The sequence below is a fragment of the Notolabrus celidotus genome, chromosome 7 (assembly GCF_009762535.1).
Source record: "Notolabrus celidotus isolate fNotCel1 chromosome 7, fNotCel1.pri, whole genome shotgun sequence".
NCBI classification, from domain to species: domain Eukaryota; kingdom Metazoa; phylum Chordata; class Actinopteri; order Labriformes; family Labridae; genus Notolabrus; species Notolabrus celidotus.
The window spans coordinates 38,113,726-38,128,583 of NC_048278.1; the positions used below are offsets into that span (position 1 = coordinate 38,113,726).

At 41.8% G+C, this 14,858-nt stretch overlaps 1 protein-coding gene across 1 annotated transcript in view; it reads left to right on the top strand.

The window, feature by feature from the left end:
* akt3b (v-akt murine thymoma viral oncogene homolog 3b) overlaps nt 1-11,152 on the top strand; it is a 32,163-nt gene extending 21,011 nt beyond the window's left edge. Inside the window, exons 9-14 of the mRNA XM_034686928.1 lie at nt 1,789-1,911; nt 1,990-2,118; nt 3,633-3,847; nt 5,912-5,999; nt 8,056-8,158; nt 9,390-11,152. Coding sequence (XP_034542819.1) covers nt 1,789-1,911; nt 1,990-2,118; nt 3,633-3,847; nt 5,912-5,999; nt 8,056-8,158; nt 9,390-9,475 — 744 coding nt within the window. The 3' untranslated portion in view covers nt 9,476-11,152. The remainder of the gene's footprint in view (nt 1-1,788; nt 1,912-1,989; nt 2,119-3,632; nt 3,848-5,911; nt 6,000-8,055; nt 8,159-9,389) is intronic.
* Nucleotides 11,153-14,858: the final 3,706 nt, after the last annotated feature.

Here is a 14,858-nt window from a genome sequence, read left to right on the forward strand (position 1 = left end):
CCGGTCCTCAGCAAAACATTCTCATAGTGAAAGTTAAAAACACAAACAAACATGGCTGCTGTTAGCACTCACAACTGTCATGCTAGCATTATCCAGTTGTACCTGGTGACACGATATCAGGAGAAAAGTTATAACACATATATAACACTGTAACAGCTCTACTGTTTGTTAAACCTGTTCAGTGTAGATGTTCTAAATTCCTACAGTGTTGACGGTCAGTGAAGGCATCAGGAGAGGTGTAGAGTGTGTGAGTGGGAGAGAGGAGAGACAAGAGGAGAAGTTCTTCATTCATTCAAACATTGATTGTTGTTTTGTTGGTTGGCGTGGTAACGGCCGACAGTGACCGGTTATTAAAGATCAACGTGTTCACCAATCGGCTCGTCATCACTACAGAGTCCGGACGGACCCTACGATAAATATATATTTTCTGTAGGACTTACTGAATGTCATTAATTCTTCTGCTTGTTGGTGAGAGCTTTTTAGACTCTGATCCGGACTACAGTCCTGAGCAAAGACCCTCATCAGGTCAGAGGGGACAGGCCCGAGGACGAGCGAGAGGGGCAGTAAATAGAGTCAGGGGAAGTAGAGGCAGGAGACGGGGACTCAGAGGAGTGCACGCTGGGGACATGTACGCTCTGCAGGAGGCGGGCAGAACGGCAGGACGGGATTTGATTGGTTTAAAATTTGGGGAGCCAAAAATCGGTGATTGGTTGGTGTTTTCCCAGGTTTACTCCGGCTGTAGATAGCAGCTTTTTTTCACTCTTTTTTTAAGAACACATCATGTATTGATTACCATCAGGACATTAATCAATCAATCAATCAATCTTTATTTGTATAGCGCCAAATCACAACAAATGTTATCTCAAGACGCTTTTACAAACAGAGCAGGTCTAGACCACTCTATGTCAAATTATGAACAGAGACCCAACACCAAGACAGGGTAAGACTCAGTCTGACCCCACCTTAATCCATCATGAGCATTGCACATCGCAGTATTTAGCAAGTTACAGTGGTGAGGAAAAACTTCCTAAAGATCATTTTAACCAGTATAACAAAAAGTGGATCTAAATCTGAACACCAACCCCAGCTTTAAGGCGAAATCTCTGTGTTTTCCAATGCCTTTGTATCAAGCGATGTTATTATTCCCCTCGTTCCCGTTATGACGGACCAATCAGAGCTACTCCCCGACCCTGTGTCCTGATTTTTCGAGTGGTGGACCCACTACATCGCCCTGATTAGCTGGGAAGCCGCTACTTCCTCATAGAACTCACACAACTATCTTTTGTGGGCGGGGTTACGGGAGCAGAGAGGGGAGGGGTAGTGATGACAGTCGAGATCTCTCTCAGAACTGATGTTTATATCACGACTACCAACAGCAGCTTTAATATCTTAAAAACTAACAAGTCATAAATAAATTCCTCCCCTGTACAGAGTGTGCTGATAGAGAAATGAGCTACTCAGACCTAAACTGTTTTTTTGTACCAGGTTGTAAACATGTTTATTTCTGCTGTAAAGATCGGCTTCTTTGAATGTGGTGCTTCTTGAGCCAGCCTCTAGTGGACACTTGAGGAACTGCAGTTTTTGGCACTTCATCTTTGGCTTCTTATTTCAAGACTGGAGGTTGCCGCCTGGATAAAGCTTAAAAAACTGCTTCCTCCATGTCCCCTTTATGAGCAACGAAGAATCCATCAGCCTCAGATAAATCCAGATTTTGATCCGGTCCTACGTAAGAATAAAAAGATGTCTGTGAATGAACTTGTGTTTCTTTGTTTCTTCTTTTTCCTGCAGCTGTTTTTCCATTTGTCGAGAGAAAGAGTTTTTTCAGAGGACCGGACCCGTTTCTACGGCGCTGAGATCGTCTCTGCTCTAGACTACCTACATTCTGCGAAGATCGTGTACCGAGATCTGAAGGTAAGCCACGCCCCGATCCAGAGTAATCGTCATATCACTGAACCACTGAACTCGATGATGTTCCTCCTCCGTCCACAGCTGGAGAACCTCATGTTGGACAAAGACGGACACATTAAGATCACAGACTTTGGCCTCTGCAAAGAAGGCATCACCGACACTGCCACCATGAAGACCTTCTGTGGGACACCCGAGTACCTGGCTCCTGAGGTCAGAAGTCACAACACACAGAGAACAGAATAGAATCTATCTTTATTGTGCAGACTGATGTTTGCGTTTTCCTGTTTGGATGTTACGTCCATGCTTTGCTGTAAAACGTGAAATTCGTGTGACATCATCATCAGGATGCCGACAGCTCAGCTCGCAAAACAAGAGCGAGCGCTGCAAAGAGCCGAAAAGTGAAAGTGTGTTTTTCATTCTTGACGAGTGTCATAAAGTAGACAGTACACAGACAGCAGAGGCAATCATGCACAACTCGTGGTGCCTTCACTGACCACAATCTATTGTCTGAATGATCAAATGCAGAAGTCCTGTAGAGATGTAGTTCCTGTAACGGCAGTGAAACGTTTCCGCTTTGAACCGCGCTGAATGTCAGACGCAGATTTCACTTCTTCTGGTGTGAGATCCTGAGAGTTATTTTCCTGTTAAGAGGATGTGAAAGAGGATATCCGAGCTGAAATAGAGAAATAACAGTCGCCATGTCAGATCCACGCTGTGTGAAAGCAGACTGTGGGTTTGATTACACGCCATCACATCATGAAATAAAGATGAAGTCTTTTCAGAAAGACTGGGTTTGTTGGTGTCCTCCCTTCGTGGTGGTTTAAAGGTGACATATCATGCAAAATTGACTTTTTAATGGTTCTTTACCTGAAATATGTGTCCCTGTCTACAAACCCCCCGAGAATGAAAAGAATCCATTCTGCCCCTGTTCTGATTTCTCCACCTTTCTGTAAATGTGTGCTGAAACCAGCCGTTTCAGACTTCCGTGTTTTTGTTACGTAACAACAATATCCGGTCTGTCACGGAGTCAGAGCTCGGAGCTTGTTCAGCCCATAGACTGTATAAAATACAACTCAACCCCTCCTCCGTTTTTCATTCCCTGCACACATGTGTGCTAACAAGGAGCTTAGGAGGGAGGCATGCTAGTTGTAGGCTGTCTTAATAAACACAAAGGTCGCTTTGACTCCCCACGTCTGCAGATTTGAAGATATAGTGGATGATTTTTATTTATCATGGATAAGTGCTAGAGCTAATTAGCATAGCCACATAGCTATATGTTCATAGCTGTAGCTGTAGCTGTGTACCAAGACACACGTCGACATACTGATAAATAAAACAACAAGAAACACTAAATCTGTGACCAATGGTTCAGAAAGGTCCTGCTGCAGGCGCCTCTCCGTCAGGATCAGATTCTGGATCAGATTCAGAGGGTTGAAGTAACGCTATCTCTGAGCAGCCGTGTATATTCAGCCAACATGTAAACATTAGATCAACGTGCTGGAGAGCCGAGGCACATCCACTTCCGGAGGGGGCGTGGTCAGAGGGAAAACAGAGTGTTCTCATGAGGAATGAAGAAGAGGGCTTTTCAGGCAGACCAAAATCTGATTTCAAAGTGTTTTTTTGAGCATAAACTTTAAAGACATGTTTTGGGGACCTCTTAGACCAATATATGTTGATGAAAAATGCGTGATATGTCCCCTTTAACAGTAACGGTTCGTCCTCAGGTGCTGGAGGACAACGACTACGGGCGGGCGGTGGACTGGTGGGGTCTGGGCGTGGTGACGTACGAGATGATGTGCGGCCGCCTGCCGTTCTACAACCAGGACCACGAGAAGCTGTTTGAGCTCATCCTCATGGAGGAGATCAAGTTCCCCAGAACCCTGTCGGCCGACGCCAAGTCGCTGCTGTCGGGTCTGCTCATCAAGGACCCCAACAAACGGTACACACACACACACACACACACACACACACACACACACACACACATCCACAAACTACCTGGATGTAAAGGCAGCTGATGATGATACTTTACAACCAATTTAACTAAACATTGTGAGCACAGAATTCAATCAGTCAAGCTTTATTGATAAGGCACCTTTCATACAAAACAAATGCGAATCAAAGTTCTTTACAGCGACTGAAAACAAGAAAGAAGCAGAAATAAAATGTTCAATTATTCTAAATGTTAAAAACTAAAATAGATCGAGCCTAATGCAAACAAACAACAATAAAATATGTTATTAATAATAAGTTAAAGCATCCAAATAACACAAAGAATATAAATAGTTCAGATTAATACATGAATAAAATGTTAAGATAAAGGCATTAAAATATCAATAAAACTGAGTAAAAAAATAATAAAAACAAATTTAATAATGAATGAAATAATAAAAAAAAAACAATAAAATCATTATAAATTATTCAAGTAATAAATATTTGTAATTTCAAAAAAGTGAAAGCATCAATAATAAAAATAAATATAATAAAAACAAGTAGTTGAAAATAAATCAATAAAATAATAAAAACAAATTTAATAATGAATGAAATAATAGTTAAAAAATTAAAGCAATATAAATAATTAAATTAATATAATATTTGTAATTAAAAAAAAGTTAAAACATCAATAATAAAAGTAAATAAATAAAAACAAGTAGTTAAAATAATTTAAATAATTAAAAAATTAATAATGAATGAAATAATAAAAAGCAATAAAATCAGTATAAATAATTAAAGTTATAAAATATTTGTAATAAAAAAAAAGTTAAAGCATCATAAAATAAAACAAGTAGTTAAAATAATTATAATAATAAAAACAAAGTTAATAATGAATGAAATTTAAAAAAAAACAATGAAATGAATATAAATAATTAAAGTAATAAAATATTTGTAATTAAAAAAAGTTAAACCATCAATAATAAAAGTAAATAGAATAAAAACAGGTAGTTAAAAATAAATAAAATAATAAAAACAAGCAACACCTACAAAAAGAAAACAAACGAAGACGACATACATAAAAATAAAAGAAGGGACGGTACGTTGATAATAAAGAAAAGTACAAAAAGATAAATTGTGTTGGATACAGATCCTTGATTAATATACAGAATAAACGAGAGTTAGCATCTTGCAAGTTAAGAAACCTGTAGAAAGGAATATATGAATTATGTTATATGTTGCTTCATCTTTGCAATAGAGCCAGACTGAATGGAGACGTTCATAGTTTACATTAAAAAGTCTCAATATCAGTGTATGTCCGGCCTGCGGTGAGGATTGTATACGGGTACAAAATGAAAGGAAAAGTGCAAAACTGTCAGGTAGAGGAGCGGACCAGGAAGTGAAATGTCTCCTGTTGGAGTCGGTAAAAGTGAAACCAAAGTGCATCAAACACACTTCCTTAAAACAGATCAGTCATGAGGTGTGACGGTTTATTTTTGTACCTTATGAAACAAACAAACCCTGAAAGTCGTCTGAGAGGACTGTCTTAACTTGATGTAAACTTTATGAGGTTCAGACTTATGTAGGCCGGTCTGTAGTCCTGGATCCTGTGTTCCTATCAGCTCAGATTTAAAGGTCATGTGTGAGGTCATACTTCAGCCGTCTGAGGAGGTTCATCATCCATGTTGGCGTTCTGATCCTCTCAGGACAGAGTATGTTAAAGTTTTTAGTCTGTAGTTTTCAGTTTGAGTCTCAAACCTTCGAAACAATCATTTATATTCACAAAAAGTGCAGTCAGACAAAAGTGGCTGCTGGCTGCAGCTAATTTCCCACTCTGATTATCCTGGAGGCGTTTTCTGCCTCTAATGAAGAAAGTGGTGAAAAAAGAGGCTACTGCAGCTTCACACAGCGAACTCACTCACCCCGGCAGAGTTATTTCAGGATCAGTAGCAGGTGGATATTCTGGTTCCATTGATGGAGACTTTGTAAGAGCAGCTTCTGATGTCTGACTTCGACGTCTTCTTCTTCTTCTTCTTCTTCTTCTTCTTCTTCTGCTGCTTTTTTCTGACAGGCTGGGCGGCGGACCGGATGACGCTAAGGAGATCATGCGACACAGTTTCTTTGGCACGGTCGACTGGCAGGACGTCTACGACAAGAAGGTGAGAGCAGGATTTAGCTGCGAGACGTCATCCCGTCTTCAGCGGTAATTTATTCAAACAGCGTACCTGAGATATTCTGGTAGCAGGGTTACCTCATTTTCAAAAGACGTCTGGCTGGGACTCAAAAATAGAACAGAGAAGAAATAAATTACCTCATCTCTGTTTCATTTTAGGAACATAAAGCGGTCCAAACACCAACACGTCCTCTCAACAGAAACATTCTGAGTTTTTTGTGTTTTATTTTAACTTTCAGACTCTGAACAAAGTGTCCGTCAGAGTCCTTCATCCTCGCCTAGCTCTTCACTACCTTCGTCCAGATGTTTTAGGAAGCTTCACCTGACTGAGGCGGAGATGTTTCAGGCTGCGTTCAGACTTCTTTTGGAAAGACTTTAGATTCCATACGGTTTATATGTCCACTTCTTTTACTGTATATAAAGATGGATAACGTCTCCACCTCCTCCTGTTGCACTAAAGTGAAGCCAAAATCCCCCCCTCCAGTCCACAGTGTCACAGATTCTGGTGTGGGTTTGAAGCAGACACTCTAAGTTATGGTGCGTTCAGTGACTCTTGTGTTAGTGTTTGTCAAGTTTCCTCTCACTGTTCCTCCTCGACTCTGATAATCCGGTGCACACAGCGCTGCAGGAGCCTCATTGGTCGACACAGCTGTCATTCATGGCCTTAATATGGAAGAGGGTTTGGGCCACTGATTATTTTAGAAGTCAAACGCTTTTTTTTCTCAGGGTTTAGCCTTTAAGATCAAAGACAGAATTCTAGAATTAAAGGCGGAATTCTGAAATCAAAGGTGGAATTCTTGAATCTAGGTCAGAATTCTGAGGTCAAAGGCGGAATTCTAGAGTTCTATGATCAAAGGCTGAAATCTAGAATCTAGGTCAGAATTCTGAGGTCAAAGGCAGAATTCTAGAGTTCTAAGATCAAAGGTGGAATTCTAGAATCTAGGTCAGAATTCTGAGGTCAAAGTGGAATTCTAGAGTTCTAAGATCAAAGGTGGAATTCTAGAATCTAGGTCAGAATTCTGAGGTCAAAGTGGAATTCTAGAGTTCTAAGATCAAAGGCGGAATTCTAGAATCTAAGTCAGAATTCTAAGATCAAAGGCGGAATTCTAGAATCTAAGTCAGAATTCTGAGGTCAAAGTGGAATTCTAGAGTTCTGAAATCAAAGGTGGAATTCTAGAATCTAGGTCAGAATTCTAAGATCAAAGGCAGAATTCTAGAATCTAAGTCAGAGTTCTGAGATCAAAGGCAGACTTCTAGAATCTAAGTCAGAATTCTGAGGTCAAAGGCAGAATTCTAGAGTTCTGAGATCAAAGGCAGAATTCTAGAATCTAAGTCAGAATTCTGAGATCAAAGGCAGAATTCTAGAATCTAAGTCAGAATTCTGAGATCAAAGGCAGAATTCTAGAATCCATGTCAGAGTTCTGAGATCAAAGGCAGAATTCTAGAATCTTAGTCAGAGTTCTGAGATCAAAGGCAGAATTCTAGAATCTAAGTCAGAGTTCTGAGGTCAAAGGCAGAATTCTAGCGTTCTAAGATCAAAGGCGGATTTCTAGAATTCTAAGTCAGTATTCTGAGACCAAAGCGTAATTCTTAGATAAAATGATCTCAGAATTCCAACAGAAAAGTCAAAATCCTGAAGAAAATGCAGTACAAAAACTAAATTGAATTGGCCCTCTTTCCTACGTCCTACCCCTTTTTTATATCATTAAATGACACATTCAAACTAAAATTGTCTGAATAATGATCACGTGGACATGAATCAGTATGATAAGAACTAACTCTGATTAGAGTCTCCCTCTAGTGGACATTCATGTGAAACAGCATGAAAAAATTAACATGTATCATCTGCACAGCACAGACTCTGCTGCTCGATGCTCTTCTTGTTTTTTTGGAGGTTGTGTAGAAATTGAAACTTTAGAGTAACTGAAGCTTCCTGATGAACTAAATGAAGTAACAGAAATGTTCCTCAGGTTTGTGTCACATCCGTCACTCTCCTGTCAGCTCCATCAAACTCACCCTCTCTTACCTTTGGTCTGTTTCAGCTGGTCCCTCCGTTCCAGCCACAGGTCAGCTCAGAGACAGACACACGCTACTTCGACGAGGAGTTCACAGCACAGACCATCACCATCACCCCGCCGGAAAAATGTAAGGACGTCTTTTTGACTTGTTTAATGAGTACGATCCATTTTTAGATATTTATGATTTCCATTTCTTATCAAAGTGTCAAAACTTCTGCAACACTACTTCCACTTTAAACTTTTCTAGACTGCTTCCAGAAAGATTTTGGTCTATCCCAACAAACGTCCCCCTCAGACTCTTTCCAAACCGAGCAGGTCTAGACCGTACTCTATGTTCTATTATTAACAAAGACCCAACATCAAGACCGGATCAGATCCAGTCCCATCTTCCAGACAGGACTCAGTCTGATCTCATCTTAATCCACCATGAGCAGAGCACTTTGCAGCATTTAGCAAGTTACAGTGGAGAGGACAAACTTCCTTTAACAGGCAGAAACCTCCAGCAGGACCAGACTCATGTTAGACACACATCTGCTGAGACCGTGTTGGAGAGAGGGATAGAGGGAGATGAAGAGAGAGAGAGAGATGATAGTGGGGAGACGGATAGTAGTAGTTGTAGCAGCTGGAGTCTGGACCACGTCCACAGCAGCAGAGATCCAGAGGAACCTACGAGACAAGGGAGCTCAGGGACTCCAGAAAGGTCTAAGAAAAGAGAGAAGAGAGGGAGACCAGAAGAAAGAGAAAGAGGAGAAGAAATGGTGAAGGAAAGGATAGAAGGAAAGGATAGAAGGAAAGGAGGGGTGAGGAAAGGAGACAAAGGATGAAGAAAGATGGAAAGAACAAAGTAAGAAAGAAGGAATGAAGGAAAAAAGGAATGAAAGAAAGAAAGGATGAATAACAGACCCCAAAAAAGGAATCTACAGCAGAGATCCAGAGGAACCTACGAGACAAGGGAGCTCAGGGACTCCAGAAAGGTCTATGGTTAGTAACTTTAATGGGACAGGAAGAGTTAAAGTGAGAGACAGGCAGAGAGAGGAGAGAGAGGGAAAGACAGGATCCCAGTGTGTCAGTCTAAGCCTATAGCAGCATAACTAAGACCTGGTCCAAGCCTGATCCAGCTCTAACTATAAGCTTTATCAAAAAGGAAAGTTTGAAGCCTACTCTTAAAAGTAGAGAGGGTGTCTGCCTCCCGGACCCTGACTGGTAGATGAGTCCAAAGGAGAGGAAAGGCTCTACCTCCCATACTACTTTTAGAGATGATGAGCAGGCCTGCATGTTGGGAGCGTAGCGGTCTAGAGGGGGAATATGAGCTCTTTAAGATACTAAGACCTCTAACCCGTCTCTGATTGTCCCCACAGATGACGAGGACGGGATGGACGCGGCGGACAACGAGCGAAGGCCTCATTTCCCACAGTTCTCCTACTCGGCCAGCGGGCGGGAGTGAGCGCTCCGGGCCCGGGCCAGCCAGTATCGCCCCCCCCCATCCGCCGGCCATTCTGAGGAAAACACGTAGCCATTTTAGGAAAAAAGATACCAGTCTCCCCTCTTTTTCTCCTTCTCTGCCTCCTCACAGACGGGGAGAAGTCTTTCTAGGGACTTTAAAAGAGGTTTTTGCACAGTGGGATAGACTCCAGCCGGTCTCCCCACACTAAAAAATAAGTCTCCTACATTTTCAGCGCTATTTACTGCAGAAGGCAATGTTTTTGTTATTTATTTTTCTCTCCGTCAGTGTTACGTCGTCGTCGTCGACCCAGGTTGCATCTTTTTGTTTGTTTGTTGTTTGTTTGTTTGTTTGTTTGTTTGTTTGTTTGTCGTGTCTGCCCCCCTTTTTTTCTTCTTCTTCTTCTTCTTCTTTTGACTTTTTTGCACTTGGTTTGGAAGAGCCGTTTTAGGGAACAAAAAACCAAAAATGTTGCCTTACGTGTGCAGATGTTTCGTATCATACCGACAGGGTGTTTTTTTCTTTGTTTGGGAGAGGGCGGGCGGGGTATCGGGGATGTGAGGGGGTCATTCTTTAGTTGAGAATAAGTGCATGGCTCGTGGTTCACTCTAAAAAAAAAAAAAACAAAAAGAAGAAAAAAAAGTACAAAAAAAGATTTCTTTCTCATCCATTTGCCATGGCAGCGCACATTCCCCCAACCCCATGGCGAGGAAAATCACCGTCTACAGAAAACAGGAGAAAAAACAGAAAAAAACAAACAAAAGAAAAACCAGGAAGTCTGTTTCATCCCCGTCATCGTTGCAGTGTTACTATTTTGCCTCTTTTTTCAGCCCCATGTCTTTTTCTCTCTCTCTCTCTCTCTCTCTCTCTCTCTCTCTCTCTCTCTCTCTCTCTCTTTCTCTCTCGCGCTTTACTCCCCTTCAGTTGGACTTTTATTTTGTTAACAGGAAACACTAAACTGCCAGAAACTGCACAGTTCACTCAGGCGCCACAGAGCACAACCGCGTTCAAACTCAGCTTACCGCTCCAGCTTTCCACAGCCAGCAGGGAAACGAGGCCTTTCTCTGCTCTCTCTCTCTCACCGCTTCACCTCCACCTCCACCTCCACCTCCTCCTCCTCCTCTTCTTCTTCTTCTTCTTCTTCTTCACCTCCGCTCTTCTGTTTCCTCATCGTAGCTGTAGGACTAGTGGAATGGGTGTTTACACAGGGACGTGTGGCTTAATGTATGTATGTAATGTTTGTATGTACTGTATGTATGTGGGACATGGGGGGTCAACTTTATGCTGTCATAGCACACACACACACACACACACACACACACACACACACACACACACACACACACACACAGAATATATCAGACTCAAGTCGGCACTTTTCTCCAGACTGGATCTAATTCCTGACGCTCGAGGTGTGTGTAGCTACTGCGAGCAACTATCGGGTTGTGTTGACTTTGGCGCCCCCTGTGGACAAACAGCACCTCTGATTTCTTTGAAGGTGAAGGTGAAGGTGTGTCCCGTACGTGTGTAAGAAGTGTTTCATGGTGAACCACCTCGTCTGACACCAACCAAGTGATAGAGAGTATCAGCTTGTAAGGGCCTGTGTCCACTGACAGCGTTTTTTTATGCTAGCAGCGCTAACAACCTTAAAGGTGACATATCCTGCAAACTGGACTTTTTAATGGTTCTCTCCCTGAAATCTGTGTCCCTGTCTACAAACCCCCTGAAAAGTCAAAGAATCCATTCTGCCCCTGTTCTGATTTCTCCACCTTTCTGTAAATGTGTGCTGAAACCAGCCGTTTCAGTTTTCAGTGTTTTTCATACGTCACAACGCCATCCGGTCTGTAACAGGAAGTCAGAGCTCGGAGCTTGTTCAGCCCATAGACTGTATAAAATACAACTCAACCCCTCCTCCGTTTTCATTCCCTGCACACATGTGTGCTAACAAGGAGCTTAGGAGGGAGGCATGCTAGTTGTAGGCTGTCTTAATAAACACAAAGGTCGCTTTGACTCCCCACGTCTGCAGATTTGAAGATCTAGTGGATGATTTTTAGTTTTCATGGATATGTGCTAGCGCTAGTTAGCATAGCCACATAGCTACATGTTGGTAGCTGTGTACCAAGACACACGTCGACATACTGACAAATAAAACAACAAGAAACACTAAATCTGTGACCAATGGTTCAGAAAGGTCCTGCTGCAGGCGCCTCTCCGTCAGGATCAGATTCTGGATCAGATTCAGAGGGTTGAAGTAACGCGGGTCCCCACGTACAGAGGCTTCAGTCCTCGTTGCAGAGGTCGCCGGTTCCACTCTCCGCTCCCCACATTTCCTATCTCTCTTCAGCTGTACTATCAATTAAAGGCATAAAAATCCAAAAATATAACTTAACTGCAGTTCCTCGAGTGTCCACTAGAGGCTGGTTCTGGAAGTACCGGACACCACATACACACCCATTCAACAGCAGAAATAAGGTGTTTACAGCCTGGTTCAGAAATGAGTTGCTAATTTCTCTATCAGGGAGCAAATTTTTTCATAACACGGCAATTTCAAAGATATTAAGAGTACGAGTTTTCTATAATTAGAGGTACAGCTGACTTGATTGACAGGCGGGAACACTGTAGCTGTTAGCGGTTAGGCTAAAGCCCCGCCTCTTTACCTCACACTAGCTCCACAGAAGTTAGGTTCAGCATTTCCAATATGGCCGCCGCTGCTTGCGTTAGTGGACACAGGCCCTAACTTAGTTCCTAACTTCCCGACAGTTCTTTGTTCCTCCTTCTTCTGCAGATTGTTTTTCGCTGATTGAAAAGACCAACGGGCCAATATATACTCCAGGGGCAGTAAGAGGATGTTTGAGGTTATTGAAGGTAGGGTAGGTAGTTTTGGCTTCACTGTCGGGGAGCTGTCATGTCATCCATCTTTTTATACAGCCTGTTATGTGGAAAAATGGTCAACACAGCTCAGATGTGGAAAACAAAATCATGCACAGTTATGTTTCACGTGTTGTTACAGACTGAGTAAGTGGCGCCCTCTAGTGGCGTGGAAGGTGAACAACACCCTGCATGTCAAACAGACCACGTTAGATCCGTTCCTGGAGAAATCTGCCGACTTGACCCGGGTTCCCGCACACGTCCAGGAAGGTTTGAAAGACCTCCAAGTCGGAAACGTGTTCTCTGAAGAATCTCTAGAAGTCGATGTGAAGTGACGAAGCAGGTCAGAGACATATGACGGTGTAACATATCCAGATCAGAGTTTGAAATGTGTGGGAACTCTGCACACACACACACACACACACACACACACACATCAACAAAGACTGTTTTTAGATGATAAATCAAGAGTGAAGAACTTTATCAAACATGGACACTAACAGAAACAAGGCTTCCAGCTCCACATGCAGGGGCTCAGTCCCCGTCTATCCTGTCAGTATTGTGATTTAAAGTATTTATACACACACACACACGTTTTAAAAATCTGAGGGTATCAATAAATCACTAATCATGTCACAGATCACGAGAAAACTGAGCCGTGAGACACTCATGAGAGAAGACTGTGAGGACTGCCGGAAAAAAGTCGCCCCCAAAAAAAATCTTCTTGGTGTAAATATGCAATGCCTTTTTTTTTTTTTTCTTTTTTTCTTCTTCTGGATCTTTTGTGACATCTTTCACAAACGAAACATAAACATTTCTGTTTCTGTGTGACAGTTACTTCAAGCTTGCTGAAGAAAAATAGTGACCGAAAAAAAAAACAACAACTCAAAAAAACTGCATCGAGAAAAAAACGTCAAAAAAGGAAGAAAAAAATAAAGACAATGTCAAAAAGCCGGACCCGTACATTGTTTTTCTTTTCTCTCTCTTTGGGACGATACACCGACTTTTTCGTCCATGGAGAAAAAACAAGCCCCGCCCCCCTCCCCCCCCCTGCCTTCCTTTCTTGGACGCCATGGTTACCTGAAAATGATGGACTCCTGATCTTCTGTGTGAGGACACGACTGTACCTGTGGAGTCTGCACTGTCGTCTTCGTCTCCCTTCACGCTCTTGAAAAAGAAAAGAAAAAAAAAAGAGGGACCATGGTGGACTTTTGTTTTTCTTTTCTTTTTTTTTGCAGTGCTGTTTCCATCAGGTTACTCCAATCCCATCATCCTCCTCCTCCTCCTCCTCCTCCTCCTCCTCCTCCTCCTCCTCCTCCTCCTCCTCCTCCTCCTCCTCCTCCCCATGTTTTGTACCATAGTATCTGTTTTATTTATGTTGGTCATTCTAGGCAGTGTTACCTTGTATGTCGTTAAAAAAGGCACCTCTGAAAAGTCGCTAAAGGATGATGATGAAGATGAAAATGATGATGATGATGGTGATGATGATGATGATGATGATGGATGCATTAACTGAAGTCTCTTTTTATTCTTTTTTTTTTTTTTTTTTTTTTTTTTCAATCGTTTGCTTGTTTGTTTTCTTACCAAAACATTAGGGCAAGAACCCAGTAGTGGACTTGCGTTGCCGTGGTAGTATTTATTTTGAATTAAATTAAAAGAAATACATTTCAGGGTTTCTGCTGTCGTGACTCTTTATTTCAGTTAGAGTTTTATTTTGGAGGGGTGATTTCCTGCCCTGAAGAGAGGGGACAAGGGCCCGAACTCAGGCCCAATCTCAATGTCCTCCCTAAACCCTTCTTGACTTAACTGATGTCACCAGGAGAGTGATTGAGGGCTCAAAATGTAGAACTGGAATGGGACAGCACTTTGAGACTTCTCAGTAACCTGCATGACATCACCAGCTCACCTTAGTGATATTAGGAATTATTAATGCACAATTTTTACTTTCCTCAAATTCAAGGCGCTTAAGGGACGACTGACTGTCATGTGATCCAGGCTCTCTCCGTACAGACTGCTTTTAAGATAAGTGACGTGTGGAGAAAAAAAAGTAAATGCACTACACCACCAGACCAGTAGAGGGCAGTAACACAAAGAGGAATGCCCTTCATCACAGATGACACCATAGAAGCAGACGGACAGGCAGGTATCATTATGAGCAACACAACAGTTAGCCTGTTAGCATGAAGAGACTCAGCTGGCGCTGCTTTAGATGGTGCTATATTTCATCACAGATGGAAAAAAAACAATGACTGTGAGTGTTTTTTGGAAAAATTTGAAAAAAATGTGATTTTTTTTTTTTTGAAAAAAAAATTAAAAAAAAATTTGAATAAAAAATTTGAAAAAAAAAAAGTTGACAAAAAAGTTGACTTGGAGCCTTTCGAAAAAACTAATTTTCCTCAAATTGAAATTTGTGCTCCAAAAGCAGAAAACATGATAAAAGAGAAAATTTTGCGCCTGCGGTTAAAAACATGGAAAAAGCAATGAATGAAAATCAACACCAGTAGAGGGCAGTAACACA